Below are 15,366 nucleotides of genomic sequence, written 5' to 3' on the forward strand. Positions count from 1 at the left end.
TTTTGTATGATTTATGATGCGAGTTTCTTTACATTGATGAAAGAGTTTTTCTTTCATGGTTTGGGGAGGGGCTTTGAAAAGGTTCTGCGGGCTGTATGGTATACATGTACGATAAGATATGACGATATTGGTTTGATAACCATACAAAGAAAGTCACGAAACTTACTTTAATTTTAATGACAAACGGATAGGAATTGTCCCAGCTTAACTGGACAGCCTCCGATCTCTAACCCTTCTTCGAGCACGGGCCTTTCCGGCCTCGATATATGTGATCTGACCAAAAATCTTTTAACGTTGGTTGGTATTCATTTTCAAGGTTGCATTTTGGGATCCCTCAGGATCGAGAGTATTGTAGTCAATCTTTAATTTCCATTGATCAATTTGCAGTAGGTAAGTAGATAGCTAGTTAGGGTTTCATGATTTGATGCTATTTTATCACATCGATGTCATATAGAAAGAAAAACTATGCGACCGAAAAGAAAAAAAGGAAAAAGGGACAACTTCATTGTTGAGAAGGTAGCTCTCCCATGAAGGTATAAACTAGGACGATATTTTCCCCAACAAACGTAACCTGCGATGGGTGTCTTTTTTAACCGCTGGTAGCACAGAAATTATGATAGAATACTGAAGTAACTTGGGGGAAATCGATTTCCTGTTTCGATCCAACCTCCTAATCATGATTGTTTCTCGTCAATACCAAGGACGGCATCCCTCGCTACCTGAACATTTGGGGAAAACCCTGTAAACCGTTTGAATTGTTCGATGCCCTATAGTTTTATTTTTAATATGTGTTAGATTGAGAAAACGTGTCAGGGGAATTTGTCTTTCGAGAAGGTGACGCACCTGACCGGTCAATGCTTCCAAACCAGGGACAGTTTTCCATCCCAACCCTTCCGCTAATTTCATCATATCCGTATGCTGGGGCTTATAAGCCATCTCCACTAGCACAGGCCTCTCGCTATCACCATTACCCGTAGATCCGATACCTAGTACAGCTGTCAAAATGCCCTTGAGCTTGACGTCAATCTCACGATCTGCGGGAACTGTCGAAACGGCCGCAACAAGAGGGATAGAAATTTTGGAGGCGGCTTCTTCTACGGTTTCGATCACCTGAATATCATATTGATCCCCTGGGAAGGATGCTGCCATCTGCCTGCTGTTCTCGGCAGTCCTGTTGATAATATATATCGGTGAGATCTTTAGGCTTGCAAGGGCATAAACGGCTGCTCTGGATGTACCCCCCGCGCCAATCACCAAGCCGGGTCCACCACTGTTAGCGAATCCGCCACTTTCGAGGGCCATCTTGATACCGAGCCAATCAGTGTTATCACCCCGCAAAATCTTTTTGCCATTATCAGCTAGCCCAATGGGATAAATTGTATTTACCGCCCCGATCGCTCGTGCCTCGTCACTGATTTCGTCAAGGTAGTCGAAATAAGATAGTTTCAAGGGAATGGTAACCGAGGCACCGCCGAAATCGTCTGCTCTGATTTTCCCTAGCGTGTCTTCGGCAATATCCGTCTCGAGGAGGTCGTAATTATGAGGTAGCCCGAACCTCCCAAAGAGCGAATTATGCAACGCTGGGGATCGAGAGTGCGAAACCGGCTTTCCGAACAGATAAAATTGTTTTGGTGTTATCTCGCCTAACAACGTCAACGCCCTGTTGATTTCTGTGATGGAAAGCTGCCCCGGAGCTGCTTTGAACGGCAAGGCAGGATGGGATACCGGGGTCAAAAATCCATTCAATACGCGACTTAATTGACCTTTGCTAGTCATGTTGATTGCAATCAGTTTAACCTTTTGCGTCGAGACAGCCCATTCCCGGAATTTTTCTAGGGAATAATTGTCTGCGAGACTTCGGGCGATCCCGACCAGTTTGACAATGTCGCCATGCGCTACAGCTTTGTTGAAAACGGGGATCCACGAGCCATCTGCCCATGAATGTACCTGCTTTGTATCGTGGTGGGACGCTATGATTTGGGTGAAACCCTTGGCAGATGTGATACGCTGGAGAAGGTCTTCCGGCCATGTCATCTCCAAATCCAAGTATTCGAATCCCATCTTCAAAGCCTCTACGTATAGTTTCTCTGCTTCTTCAATGGCCGAATCTGGGTAGCGGCCACCCTGGCTGACCGTTCGAATCGTGAAAATCAGCGGAAGCTTGGTCTTCGATCGCAAGTAGGCGACTTGCTCGTTCAAGTACTTCAGAGAAGGGATACCATTCTTTTGGCTAGGATCTAGTAGAAGATCTACCCTAAGTTCAACTGCATCACAGCCTTCGACGGATTTCTCGATGATTTGTTGGTCATTCTCGAGATCTGGCATTGTGAGGGAGACGAAGAATGAGGCTGATCGCTTGTTTGATATCGCCTCTGTCGCCGTATCTGTACCTCTAATGACGGATAAAAATCGAGCAAAGTCCGGCTTCAGAATATTTAAGTCCCCTGAAGCGATGATTGGACTGTAGTACTGGTAGTTACTACACTCTGAAAACCATAACCGGCGTCTCTGCCAGACGTCCATCATATCATCTACGTACGCTGGTCTTGTTTTGTCGATTTGGAGATAGTCTATAACCTTCTCGATATCTCGATGGATATGGATAACAATGCCGCCACCGCTATGGTATTTCTTGAGAAGCTGTCTGGCTTCTGGTGTCTCTACAATGCCACCACCGCAAGCAAAGACATGGTCTTTTGGTTTTGATTTGATTTCTCTTGCGAAGAGTTCAAGTTCCAACTTTCTAAACTCTTCCCAACCCGCATCCCCAATGATTTGAGGAATTGTTTTACCACTCTCCCTTTCAAGTAGAGTGTCGAGGTCAATGAGAGGGAGCCCAAGTATTCTGGATGCCCACGAGCCCATTGTTGTCTTGCCGGCACCCCTCATCCCAATTAGCACAATCGAACTGCTGTTCCTACTCTTCGTAGCGACCTTCTCCGTTCTGACTTCGTAGCCGCGGAGAGGAACACCGAATGGTCCGGATAAGATGTCCCACCACCCAGGCCATGTCTTCTCGACACAGCGTCGCTCGTGAAGTAAGATTGGGTCGTCAAGGATAGCACTGAGAACACTGAAACTCATAGCTACACGGTGGTCGTCATAGCAGTGGACCCCGCCTTCTGGAACTTTTAGCGAGGACATATCCCGGCCGTCTATTTCGATACCATCATCGAATTCCCGGCAGGTCACGCCAAACTTGGCAAGCTCATGGTTCATAGCGGCTATGCGATTGCACTCCTTGACTCGTTGATTTGCGATACCGTATATTCGGGTGGTGTTTGTTTCCGAGTTAGCGGTCGCAACTGCTGCTAGAACCGAAGCAGTAAGAAAAGCGTCAGTCATAGGCTCCATGTCGACATTAGGTAGGGCCTTGAGGAATCCACGAGGTGGGCCTTGAACGGTCGTGCTTGTAGCGGTTTGCTCGACCTTACAACCCATCGGGGCTAAGACATCGACCGCGAATCGAGCGTCGCCCTGGAGGGAGGCTGATCCAATGTTGGGGACTGTGCATTTCGTTCCGGTAATTGCTGCGACAGCTAGAGGATATGTTGCGGAGCTAGCGTCGCTTTCAATAACGTACTCAGCGGGGCACTTGTATGTCGCCTTGGGAATGTGGTAGGTGTATTCCTCGGTCTGAGATCTTTCTACCTGTATACCGAAGGCCGCCATCATACTGATAGTCATATCAATATACAACTGGGAGATAGGTTTGCCGATAAGAGCTAATGTGACAGCTTCCTGTGCGTAAGGGGCGCACATTAGAATAGACGAAACGTATTGAGAGGAAACGGTTGCGGCGAGCTCGATTCGTCCGCCCTTCATCCCACTTGTCGACTTGACTCGAAGAGGAAGACAGCCCTGAGACTCTAAATAGGCGAGTCCAGCACCATTCGATGTTAGAGCATCCACCAAAGGCCCAATTGGGCGTTGCTTCATTCTGGCATTTCCAGTCAAGACACAATTATCCAACTCTGATGTTGGGGAGACCAAAGTCGCAACAGAGGTTAAGAAGCGTGCAGCAGTACCTGCATTCCCAAGGTAGAGTGGCTCAGGGCATGCGCTTAGCTTGCCGCCATTTCCTTGAACGACTAGTACCTCTCCATCATCTTCCCAGGAGTATTTGATGCCGCCAAGCTGGCTGAGCGCAGTGAGCATGTATTGTGTATCATCGGATTGTAGGAGATTACTGATACGACAAGTTCCAGAACTAAGAGCAGCCAGCACTAGAGCTCGATTTGAGATAGATTTGGAGCCTGGGGGGGTAATTTGTAGATCCAGAGTTGTCGATTCTAGACGGCCGATTAACAGGCTGGCAGAAAGGATAACTCTGATAGCCTCGTCAGCAACAGTGCTGGCCTTGGGCTCATGGGTGCGACCTATAGCCGAAAGCAGAACAATTTTCTTTTGTTTCCCATAGTTCTTTTTATCCACGGCCATGATCTCGAGTAGACGGTCAATGTCGCAGGTCTTGCCTCCGGAAAGCCGCTTTACACGCTTATCTTCGAGGGAAACAGGCAGACCGTATCCGGAGATACACTTTGACAATCGAGCTACTGCTGTTGGGCTAAGGACTCCAAGATACCTCGCTAACTCGGCCTCTCTCACCATACCGATGGCAACACACTCGCCGTGAAGAAGCTGTGGTGTGAGAATAGCTTCAAAGGCATGGCCGATTGAATGGCCGAAGTTGAGAAGATTCCGTAAACCGCCTTCTCTCTCGTCTGCCGAAACAACATGAGCTTTGACTTTGGCTGAACCTACTACAACATCCATGAGAAGATCTCGAATAGCATAGAACCGCCCTTTGCCTACGATTATGTTAGAAATGACCATAGAAGGCTGAGGATGGGAGTTCTAACCATCGCCGGTAGGCTTAGCTTTTATAATCTCCATAACAGAGTCGCAGTTGGCCTCCAACCTGGAGAATGCTGCCTCGTCCCAAATAGCCGCAGTCTACAACCCAGTACAAAATTAGGATGCTATCAACATGATGTGAAAGGCAATCAGTCGTACCTTGATAACCTCTGCCATGCCATTGATGAATTCTCTCTCCGGGAGCGTCTCCAGGACGGCTAGGTCTACGAATATCCGTTCCGGTTGCCAGAAGGACCCAACGAGATTCTTCCCCAAAGGAGTGTCAATTGCGGTCTTCCCTCCAATTGACGAATCTACCATCGCTAATAGTGTGGTGGGTATCTGACAGAACCTGACACCTCTCATGAAAGTCGCAGCGACAAACCCGATCATGTCGCCGATTACCCCGCCACCCAAAGCAAGGATAACAGTGTCGCGGGTACATCCTTGCGACAGCAACCAGTCCTCCACTTCGGCCTTTGTTACTCTAGATTTGGATTGTTCGCCTGGACTGATCTCGTAGTGCAATAATCGGGCATCATTGGAAGAGTCCACTAGCTCTTTCTGGAACGAATCTCGCAATTGAGACAGGTAGAGCGGGGCAAGGTTCGTATCGGTGATTATAACGTAGGTAGATGATTTGAGGCTTGAGACAACATCCTTGGCAATATAGGAGGTTAGCACCCCATAGCCGACGATTATGCTATCATTCCCGAGAATGGAGATCTTGGTGATATCGTCGTAGGTCGGCATGTTGGCGGATGCCGTTCTACAGTGTTGGACCAATAATATAAAGCCGGTATAAATTTAATATGGAGATTGAAACTTTCGGTTGGCAAGATGTGACTTGATCTGATGTATCGATATCCGTGATATATATGGGGGACCGGTGTGTGTGACTTTGACGGGGTTCGGGGTGATGCTTTTTTGAGATGGGATACGCTAGAGGTGGTACGTCGATACAGACTGGGAATTTATGATTCAACCGAAGCTGAAACGAAGGTGAGAGTTAAAGATGTCGCGATAGAATTAAGATGAAGAAGCCTGCAATTTAATGAAGTTACGCAGCATAATCTGGACAGGCTGTTGGTCTTAAATTTAAATATCAATCAATTCTGACTCGAACTAAAACAGCTCCGGGAAACCTTTTATCCAATTAACCTGGTCCGAGCATCGGCGTTGCATTGCGTTGGGAAAGGTAGGGCCCTGCGTTGTGGTTGGGGTCGATGTCTCGAGTCGAGTCTCACAGCGGCATTACTGCACGTGGGAGCTGGGGTCATGATAATGTAGGTGCGCATGCTTGATATTGTGTACTCCAGGTTAAATATTATGTAGCTTACATCTTACGGTCCACATATCTACTTGTCCTCATCCTCATCCTCCTCATCACCTTCGTCATCTGTTACTTCCTCACCCAGCTTCTTTAGTCGGAGCTATACAGTTACGAACAGTGTCAGCGAATGTTGCTCCGTAAATGGGTGTAACTTCGGGTCACTCACCTTATATTTCTTCACGTTTTCTTCAAGATCTGCCATAATTAACATAAGGTCGTCTAGCTCCCCTTGCGTAGCCGCCGCGCTTTCTTCAGCTTCTTTGCTTTCCTTCTCAGCTGTTTCCTTCACATTTGCTACTTCGGCTTCAGCCTTCTCCGCGCGTTTTTTCGACTCACTAGCAGACTTGGTGGCTGCTAGAAGTCGTTCTTCCAACTCCTTCTTAATATCTGCGATTTTCTTTTCTGAAGATTTTCTTTGAACTTCAAGTTCTGACTCATGGCGGGACTGTTGTTTCTTCGAGTTGTCAAACTGGTCGTTTAGTTGCGATTCCAATTTTAAAATCGTACCCTTCATGTCGTTTGTTTGTTTCTCCAGACCAGCCTTTTCGTCGCGAAGAGCGCCCAGCCCTTTCTCGAGTTGGGAAACATTGGTTTCCTTTTCATCGTGGAGAGCCCTTAATTGCTGTTCAAGGTGAGAGATATGCGCGGCCTTTTCGTCCCGGAGGACGCTGAGTTCTGTTTCTAGCTGAGAGATACGCGCCTCTAATCTCGAAATGACAACAGAGGTCTCCTTCATAACTTTATCGGTTGCAGCCCGAGATTCTCTTAAAGCAGCGTCGGTTCGCAGAGTTAATTCTTGCATTTCAGAGCGGTGTGCCTCCCGCTCCGCTGCTATGTCAGCTTCCGCTTGTTCTTGGGTGTGCTGTGCTTCATCCCTTGCGTTTGCAATTTCACGGGCAGCAACATCTTTAATCCTTTGGACCGTGAGATCTTTGAACCGTCTGGAATCCTCTTGCTCTTGAGCTAGCTGGTGCTTGAGCTTCGTATGGGCATCTTGCAGTGCGATGAGCTCCTCCTCCTTGGCTTCCAATTGGGTAGTTGCAGTTCGGAGTAATTCCATAGACCCCGTATTAGGTGCCCCGTTTGCTATTTTAAATCAAGGCGAGTAATTAGCCAGCCCGCTCAGAGATATTTTGCTAAATAGAGCTTCGGAAAATAGTGAGGATCAAGTCGGAATTTGAATAGAATTACTCACCATGATGCCCTAACGGTTCTCCGGGGTAGGATCTTAATATGTGGCCTGGTGTGGGCGCGCATTAGCTTTGATAACGAGAGGGAAATGGGAAAAAAGAGAGAAGAAAAATAAAAAAATAAAAAATAAAAATAAATAAAAGAATTTGCGGTTGTCATCATCGAAACGTACTATAATTATCTTTGAAGAACTCGATAAAACCGTTTGTAAAATAGACGTTGGGGAGTCCCTTTCCATGAGGTAAGTTCGCTGTGACTTCAAAGTCCCGGACTGCAGGGTGTTGTCTAAGTTTGTGAAGCTTGTAGAAGTACTGGTCTTTCTTTATTCGGGCCACGATACGATCCTTGAGAGCATCCCTTTGCTGTTTCAGCATGTTTATCATACTAGACAAATTACCTAGGTTACTTACCGAGACAGAGGTGAGTCTGCACTGCTAAACTCGTACACCACGCCGATTAAAAACGTACACATGCCTTGTAGAAGCACATCCTTATTGCTCTGGTCATTGACTATCCTCAACAAACTCTCAATTGTTGCGCCTTCGTTTAAAAAGTCATTGACAGCGAGTGGGTTCTCGTAAAGCCAGACGGACAGAGCCATCAAGAATGTTAAACATATTCTTGGATCTAGGCTGTGGTCCAGCGCGGCAACTAGGTTTCCAGAAAATGTTTGTATGGCGGTTACTACTTCCTCTCCAGACTCGACATCACCGCTGGTTAACTTCATGGCGATATCTCGAGCCTCCTGGTTTTCGGAAATGAGGGTCATGAAAATAGCCCCAGAGAACCAAGTCCGGTAGGGATCGGCCCGAGAGTCACTATCTAGCTCTATAAGAGCATTGAATATATTCGCCGTTTCATCTGCTTGTCGTTAGTGTGAGGTCTAATGGATTCAAACTGACTAGACCATAATTACCTTCCCCGCTAGCAAACCCCATTACCGCTCTGTCTAAGAAGTGCAGAAGGGTTGCTGGATTGTTAGCTACGTAGCCCTAGAGTATTCGTTAGTTTGGAGAGTATACAAGTTTATTGGTTGTCGGATAAAACAGCCTCGTACCTCAATGCAACTGACAGCAGCCATCCTGAGATTAAAAGCCGAGAAGTCACTATCAAGGAGGGCTAGATCCAACAAAGCGTCTATAATATAGGCGGTAGGCTCCTCTCCCTTTGTAGCGGGTTCCCAACTAGCATAGCCTGGAAGGGTTAAGGCGTTGACTTGCTCCATCGCAAAGCCCTCTTGTATGATCGGGTTACCCCGTATCATATCACCGATCGTGGAGAGAGCCTAGCTTCGTTTAGCGAAGTAAAAATTTAGCATCTTTTTGGACACGGGAAAAAGTCTTATCGAGAAGTAGTAATAGAGTATATGTTTACCTCTGCTCTGACTTCGGGCACTAATGCTGGGGAAAATGCCAGGTCGATGATCCTACGAGTCAGTTTTGCTTTCCAGAAAGCGCTCTAGCCAGACGTGAGTGAGCTTCAAATCTAGACGGAGCCCGCAAATTGAGGACAAACCTGGTTCCTTTCTGTCGCGAGGCCGGTGAATGTGACAAAGACCTTGCATAGATTTAGAAGATTGACGATATTTTTCATTGAACTTTCTGAGGGGCTGTCATGAGCAGTCATATCATCCCCGAACAACTTGACAAGCTCGGGTACGCTTGTCTCCCGGAAATAATTTTGATTGGAAACATTGAAGGCAAGGAGATTTGTGAGTAGTCGCAGGCAATCTTGGACCAGGTAACCTCCAGCTAGCCCCCCCTCGAGAGCAATGATCCTAAAGGTCTTTTCGAAGGCGCCTAGGTTTCCAACCAACTTCTGAATTTCCACATGATCCTCTGTCAGAGCGATCAAGAGCTGGACCCCCTCTGCAAATATACGGACTATCAGAGACAGCGAATTCAACACTGGGAGGCCCCTCTAAACTGCTATAGGTAGAGATGGGGATTCTTACCGTTTCGGATTATCTCCCTTCCGTCGTCTAGGGTCGCGATTAGCCTTTCAATGCCTGCAGGGGCGGTGTAAATGCAATCACGAGCTCGGTCCGGCCTGTTTCTGAGAAGTGCGACTAAGATTCTCAGGGCGTAAAGGCGTTCATAAAAGTCGCTCTTGTCTAGTAAATCGATAAGAAGATTGATGTTTTCTTGTTTCTGTTTTCATTTGGTTTAGAACAATCACGATATATATTTATGTTGCTATAGTTGTGATAAAGAAATACCTGGGTAAACTCGTCTGTGAGCCAAAGGGCGATATCGTCGGGTGTATCGGACTAATAGGCATCGCCAATATTAGAACGGTGATAACCAGGGCAATGTAACCGGAACCTGATTCTTACGTTCTGACTATCGCTGGCAAATAGATTGATGAGCGTTTCGAGAACAACTTTTACGGTGTCGACATCTTCAATATCCTTGGCAAGGGTCCCGATGAGCCCTCGCAACCCCCCTGACGCAACTGATTCCCTGTACTCTCTGGTGAAACTCCTGAGTCCCTGAACAGCAGCCCTACGATCCTCCAGCAAAGTTGCATGGAGCAATCGGTCACATAATGTGGCGATAGTTGCTGCCGCCGTTTGTTTAGGCGGCGCTTGATTGGCTAAGATTCCTGAGAACATTTTTGATATGTAGCATGCTTAGCTCAAAGCAGCCCTTGCATCGAGTCTGGGGTTGTGGATGCCTCCGAAGACGTGAAATTTGTATGCGACAAACTGACAGCACCGCCAACGAGGAATGCGTGTCCTCTGAATCTAGATCGCGGTATGTTAGCGGCTGGCGGTTCGGAGCTCGGGTGAGTGAGTGAGACACACCTACTTGCTCCCGAAGAGTAAAAACCTGGATCTCGAAACTTTTCGACTAGAATATTACGCCAATGGCAAGGGCGACAGTTGCGGCTACAGGTTCATATCTGGTAAGTTGGTGACGGTTCGAGTCCTTAATTAATGGTGGTGGGTGTTTGCGTGTTGATATCTGGAAGCTAGAACCTTGACCTGCTTGTGCTTGGTGTGGCTTTAAGTAGCTCTGGAGTTTCGCCCGAAAAATGTTCAATGCGAGCGAGCTAAGCGACTGGTTCAGAAGACCCATCAGCCTCCGTCTCGTCACCAACCTTTCACCAACCTTCTTCACCACGACCATCATCATCATCATAATCATCATTATCGGTATCGCACCATCGCTCTCGTATGTATCTCAGACTACGAAGCCCTGTTCACGTATGCTACTAGTGGTATATTTATCTAAGGTAAGTCTCCCTACCTAAGTGTTCGCCTGTCACCCTTCGCGCGTTCTCTCTCTTCCTTTGCCGAAAAAAAAAAAAAAAACAGAAAAAGAAAGAGAGAAAGAGAGAGAAAGAGAAAACAAAGAGAGATAGAGGAAGAAAAAGAGGAGACGGAGCAAAGGAAGAGTAACAAGAAGAAGAAGGAGAGAATGCAGAGGAGCTGGGAGGAGATAAAGAACGAAAACAACTTTCGGTTTTACCGTGTATCTTGTTCTCATGCTTCTCCCTCGGGTTTTACAGGCGCTCAAGGACACTACCCAATCCACCTCCACGATGTCTTCGATGTCGCTGCAACCACTTTACCCGTCATCGCACCCCCCCCCATATTTGCTATCGTCTGATCATGGTCCCTGATGCAAAAGCCTCTTTCGAAGCCAGCGCCTTTCTATTCGACTTTCTTTAGTTAATATCCCGGCACCGCCTCGGATTTGTACGGTCCACTGACCGGGTAGTTCACTATGGGGTAAGAATCTATTCCTTCTTTAACCAATAATCATGCTGAGATTTGATTACACTCAGTGTTCCCGCATTCTTCCGATGGCTTTCTCAAAAGTACCCAAAAATCATTAGCCCGGTCCTGGAGGCCTTGCCCCAAGAAATTGATGGCCACGAGATCCCGGTCGATACTACGGGCCCAAACCCAAACGGCGAGGTATGAAAGTATAATGCTCAATTCCTTCAAACGGGGCGAATTTGACACATCTAAATCTATAGGAGCTTGACAACCTTTACCTCGATATGAACGGTATCGTTCATCCGTGCTCACATCCCGAGGACCGCCCACCCCCGGAGACTGAACAGGAGATGATGTTGGAGGTTTTTAGATACACAGAGAGAGTTGTTGCAATGGTTAGGCCTAGGAAAGTCTTGATGATGGCCGTTGATGGTGTTGCCCCTCGTGCAAAGATGAATCAACAGCGTTCCAGACGATTCCGATCTGCGCAGGAAGCGAAAGAAAAGGAGGAGCAAGTAGCGGAATTTGTGAAGCTGCTAGCCTCCAAGGGCACAGATATCGATTCAAATCTGCAGAAAAAAGGGTGGGACAGCAATGCGATTACACCTGGGACACCGTTCATGGACATTCTTTCGATTGCCCTTAAATATTGGGTTGCGCATAAGTTAAATACCGACCCAGGTTGGGCAAAGGTACGTAGATGAATCACATAATATTTAAAATAGGCCAATCAACTAACAATCTCATTCATAGTTGAAAATTATAATATCGGATTCTTCTGTACCAGGGGAGGGCGAGCACAAGATCATGGAGTTTGTCAGGGGTCAGAGATCACACCCAGAACATGACCCGAACACAAGGCATGTCATCTATGGACTGGATGCGGACTTAATCATGCTAGGTCTCGCGACACACGAGCCTCACTTCAGAGTCCTTCGAGAAGATGTCTTCGCCCAGGATTCAAAGCCTCGTGTGTGCAAGATCTGCAACCAGAAAGGGCATCGAGCTGAAGAATGTACTGGGAAGGCGAGGGAAAAGGAAGGCGAGTTTGACGAAAAGTCCAAAGCAAACCCCCGAAAACCCTTCATTTGGCTGGATGTCGGAATTCTGAGAGAGTACCTGGCAGTCGAATTACATGTGCCAGGGCTCTCGTTTCAATGGGACCTTGAAAGAGCGATTGATGACTGGGTTTTCCTTTGCTTTTTTGTAGGCAATGATTTCCTGCCACACTTCCCCAGTTTGGAAATCAGGGATGCAGGAATTGATACACTTACGTCAATTTGGAGGGAGAATCTTGCGGCAATGAAAGGCTTTGTCACGACCGATGGAAACGTCAATCTCGAACGGGCGCAGTTTATTCTTGATGGTTTAGCGAAACAAGAAGATGCGATATTCAGGAAGCGCCGTCAGGTCGAGGAAAGGCGGGAGGCAAATGCTAAACGGCGGAAGCTACAAGAAGAAGCTAATAACAACTCCGGCAATGACAAGGTCTCTGTGCACCGAGGCAAAAGCGAGCGAATTCCGACAGCGCACCCGGCCAATATCCCACTTTTTGCCCCAAATGACCACTCCGATAAGACGAAGCAGCTCAACCATGATGTAGTTGTTAACCGAGCGGAAATCAGGACAGCAAACTACGCCAATAAGAGTGCTGCGGCGGCGTTGAAAGCCCAGTTGCTACAGAATACGATCACCACAAATCCTTCGACTGATGAGCAACCAGCTGAGACGGAGGCACAGCCGGAAACTGAGGGGGCCTCAGTTCTTGGGAAGCGGAAGCTGGACACCATGCAAGCGGATTCGGGAAACCAAACCCCAATCGAGGCTGCTCCTGGGGAAGGAAACGCTGACACAGTCAAACTCTGGGAGCCTGGTTACCGGGACCGGTATTATGAGCAAAAGTTTGGCCGACCACCCTCTGATACTAATTTCCGGAGAGAGGTTGCAAATGCCTACGTTGAAGGGCTCTGCTGGGTTTTGCTCTATTACTTCCAGGGGTGTCCTTCATGGACTTGGTACTACCCATATCATTATGCGCCTTTCGCGCAAGATTTTGAGAACATTGGGGAGCTTAAGATAAACTTCACACTTGGCAAGCCATTCAAGCCATTCGAACAGCTCATGGGTGTACTTCCCGCCGCCAGCAAGCATAACATCCCCAAAGCCTTTTGGCCATTAATGACGGAGGAGAATTCCGAAATCATTGATTTTTATCCAGAAGACTTTCCTATTGATCTCAATGGGAAAAAGTTTGCCTGGCAGGGTGTCGCAATTCTTCCTTTTATTGACGAAACTCGCTTGTTAGACGCAATGAATAAGATCTACCCTCAGATCCCAGCTGAAGAAAAGGAACGGAACGAGATGGGAAATGAGCTTTTGTTATTTTCCGAATCGCATCCGCTTTACGATGAGCTAGCGTGCCAATTCTTCTCTAAGCGGGCTGTTGATGGGGACCACGAACTGGACCCACGGCTAAGCGAAGGCCTATCTGGAGGGGTGAGAAAGGACCCAAATTTCATACCCCGTAGCACTGTTTCTTTTCCATTCACCAATGTTAAATCGGATATATACGGAGACATCGAAGATGATCAATCTATGAGGTAAGGCGCTTATTTGTACCTTCGCGAGTTATGGCGTATGCTAATGAAACGGTAGTGTTATATATTTGCTCCCAGAGAAGAAAAATCTACATAAGTCGATGCTTCTACGTGGCGTCGTCTTGAAAACCCCAGCGTTGACTGAGGGGGACAAGGACGTCATTTTAAATAAGCAGCAAGGAAATGGAAACAGGTATGGAGGTGGCTATCTTGACAGATCAAACTCGGGTAGAGGTAGGGGCGGCCGACATCATTACAACAATCCTATTGCACCCCCATCGGGTGTTAGGGGTCCTACTTTACCGGCGGGGTACACACTCCCTGATCAGCAAGGGCGGGGCGGAGGTCAAGGATGGACCCCGCCCGGAAATCAAAGTTTCGACTTCAGATACGGTCAGGGATATCAACAACCCCAACAAGGCTACGGGAATGGCCAATATGGTGGAGGTAGTAGTGGCAGCTCAGGATACCAGTCCTATGGGAATAACCAAGGATACTCGGGCTCACAAAGCCACAATCGTCAAGGTGGCAGTGGTGGCGGATATCAGGGAGGAGGGGGTGGTGGCTACGAACGTGGCTACAACGATAGAAACAACTACGGCGGAGGTGGGAACAGTGGGTATCAAGATGATAGAAGAGGCTCCTATGAACGTGGCGGTGGAGGCGAACGTCGTGATTACAACAGTAACAATCAACACGACCGCCGACCTCCACAGCAAGATCGTCGAGGAGGGTATCGGGGAGGAGGCAGGGGAGGGCACGGCCAGGGCGGCGGCGGGGGGTATAATCGGGGAAATAACAGCTGGATGGGATGAGTTAATTTATCGATGGAATGGTCTTCAGGGTGCTTATATTTGGGATTCTTGCATTTTTTTTTTTAAAAAAAAAAACAAAAGAAAGAAAAAACTTCGGAGGTGAGATGACAATTCTGGAGTTTGATATTACCTTTCCCGGCAATGTCCAAATTTGTCTGTCTTACCTCCCCTCATGTTCGCAAGATGATTCATATACGTAGTTTTTGTAAGATATCTAGAGTTGACGAAGCAAGGCAACCACCTTAAAAAGGAGACTCTTTCGCGAGGGCTATGGAGTAAAGGAAAACAAAAAAAAAAAAATAACAATCTGCTTTAACCTGACTTTATATACAAAATGCTAACATCACGCCACAGCCCTTGGCACAACCAATCCAAAATTAAATGAGATGACTCGATAGGTTTACTCTATGTTGAGTTCTTGAAATCTATTTTTCTCTAACTACAAATATGCATCAGAATGGAGGGATTTTTCTTTTGCTTCATATGTTGCAAGCTTAAAACTTATTCTGTGTCCTGTATTTAATCTGCCCTTCGCTTTTGCTTCGCCTCATAGTAATCCGCTATCAACATATACGATGCATACCACATATCCGTCTCAGTGTTCATATTCATAAATAGTTCTAGGGGTGAAATAAAAGAAAGGAAAAGAAAGAAAAGGAAATGGGAAGAAAGAAATATATATTGATACTCGGGGGTATGGGGATATTAGTATATAGACATGAAGATGAAGAAAAAAGAGATATAGGCGGGTAGAAGGAGTTTTGAAACAAAGTATAAATAAGTACTTAAATGGAAAGATTAGTTGAAAAAGGGATAGCTGATATTGCCCCGGAGGATGTATTAATG

The 15,366-nt window shown here is 47.0% G+C and overlaps 3 protein-coding genes across 3 annotated transcripts; 1 reads left to right on the top strand and 2 right to left on the bottom strand.

The window, feature by feature from the left end:
- Positions 1–674: 674 nt before the first annotated feature.
- AOL_s00117g8 (uncharacterized protein) lies at positions 675–5,610 on the bottom strand (the record flags this gene model as incomplete). The annotated part of the gene is made up of 4 exons (XM_011127171.1): positions 675–767; positions 844–4,811; positions 4,863–4,956; positions 5,017–5,610. The coding sequence occupies 4 exons, from the start codon at positions 5,608–5,610 to the stop codon at positions 675–677; spliced, it is 4,749 nt and encodes a 1,582-aa protein (XP_011125473.1).
- A 605-nt stretch (positions 5,611–6,215) lies between these two features.
- AOL_s00117g9 (uncharacterized protein) lies at positions 6,216–9,995 on the bottom strand (the record flags this gene model as incomplete). The annotated part of the gene is made up of 12 exons (XM_011127172.1): positions 6,216–6,290; positions 6,357–7,276; positions 7,386–7,430; positions 7,554–7,738; positions 7,792–8,209; positions 8,298–8,373; positions 8,439–8,666; positions 8,756–8,839; positions 8,897–9,249; positions 9,336–9,531; positions 9,600–9,650; positions 9,717–9,995. 12 exons carry the CDS (start codon positions 9,993–9,995, stop codon positions 6,216–6,218), a joined length of 2,910 nt encoding a protein of 969 aa, XP_011125474.1.
- A 422-nt stretch (positions 9,996–10,417) lies between these two features.
- Positions 10,418–14,520, top strand: AOL_s00117g10 (uncharacterized protein; the record flags this gene model as incomplete). The annotated part of the gene is made up of 5 exons (XM_011127173.1): positions 10,418–10,557; positions 11,174–11,306; positions 11,369–11,800; positions 11,862–13,708; positions 13,764–14,520. 5 exons carry the CDS (start codon positions 10,418–10,420, stop codon positions 14,518–14,520), a joined length of 3,309 nt encoding a protein of 1,102 aa, XP_011125475.1.
- Between the last annotated feature and the right edge of the window lie 846 nt (positions 14,521–15,366).

The sequence above is a fragment of the Orbilia oligospora genome, assembly GCF_000225545.1.
Source record: "Orbilia oligospora ATCC 24927 unplaced genomic scaffold scaffold00117, whole genome shotgun sequence".
Lineage (NCBI taxonomy): Eukaryota > Fungi > Ascomycota > Orbiliomycetes > Orbiliales > Orbiliaceae > Orbilia > Orbilia oligospora.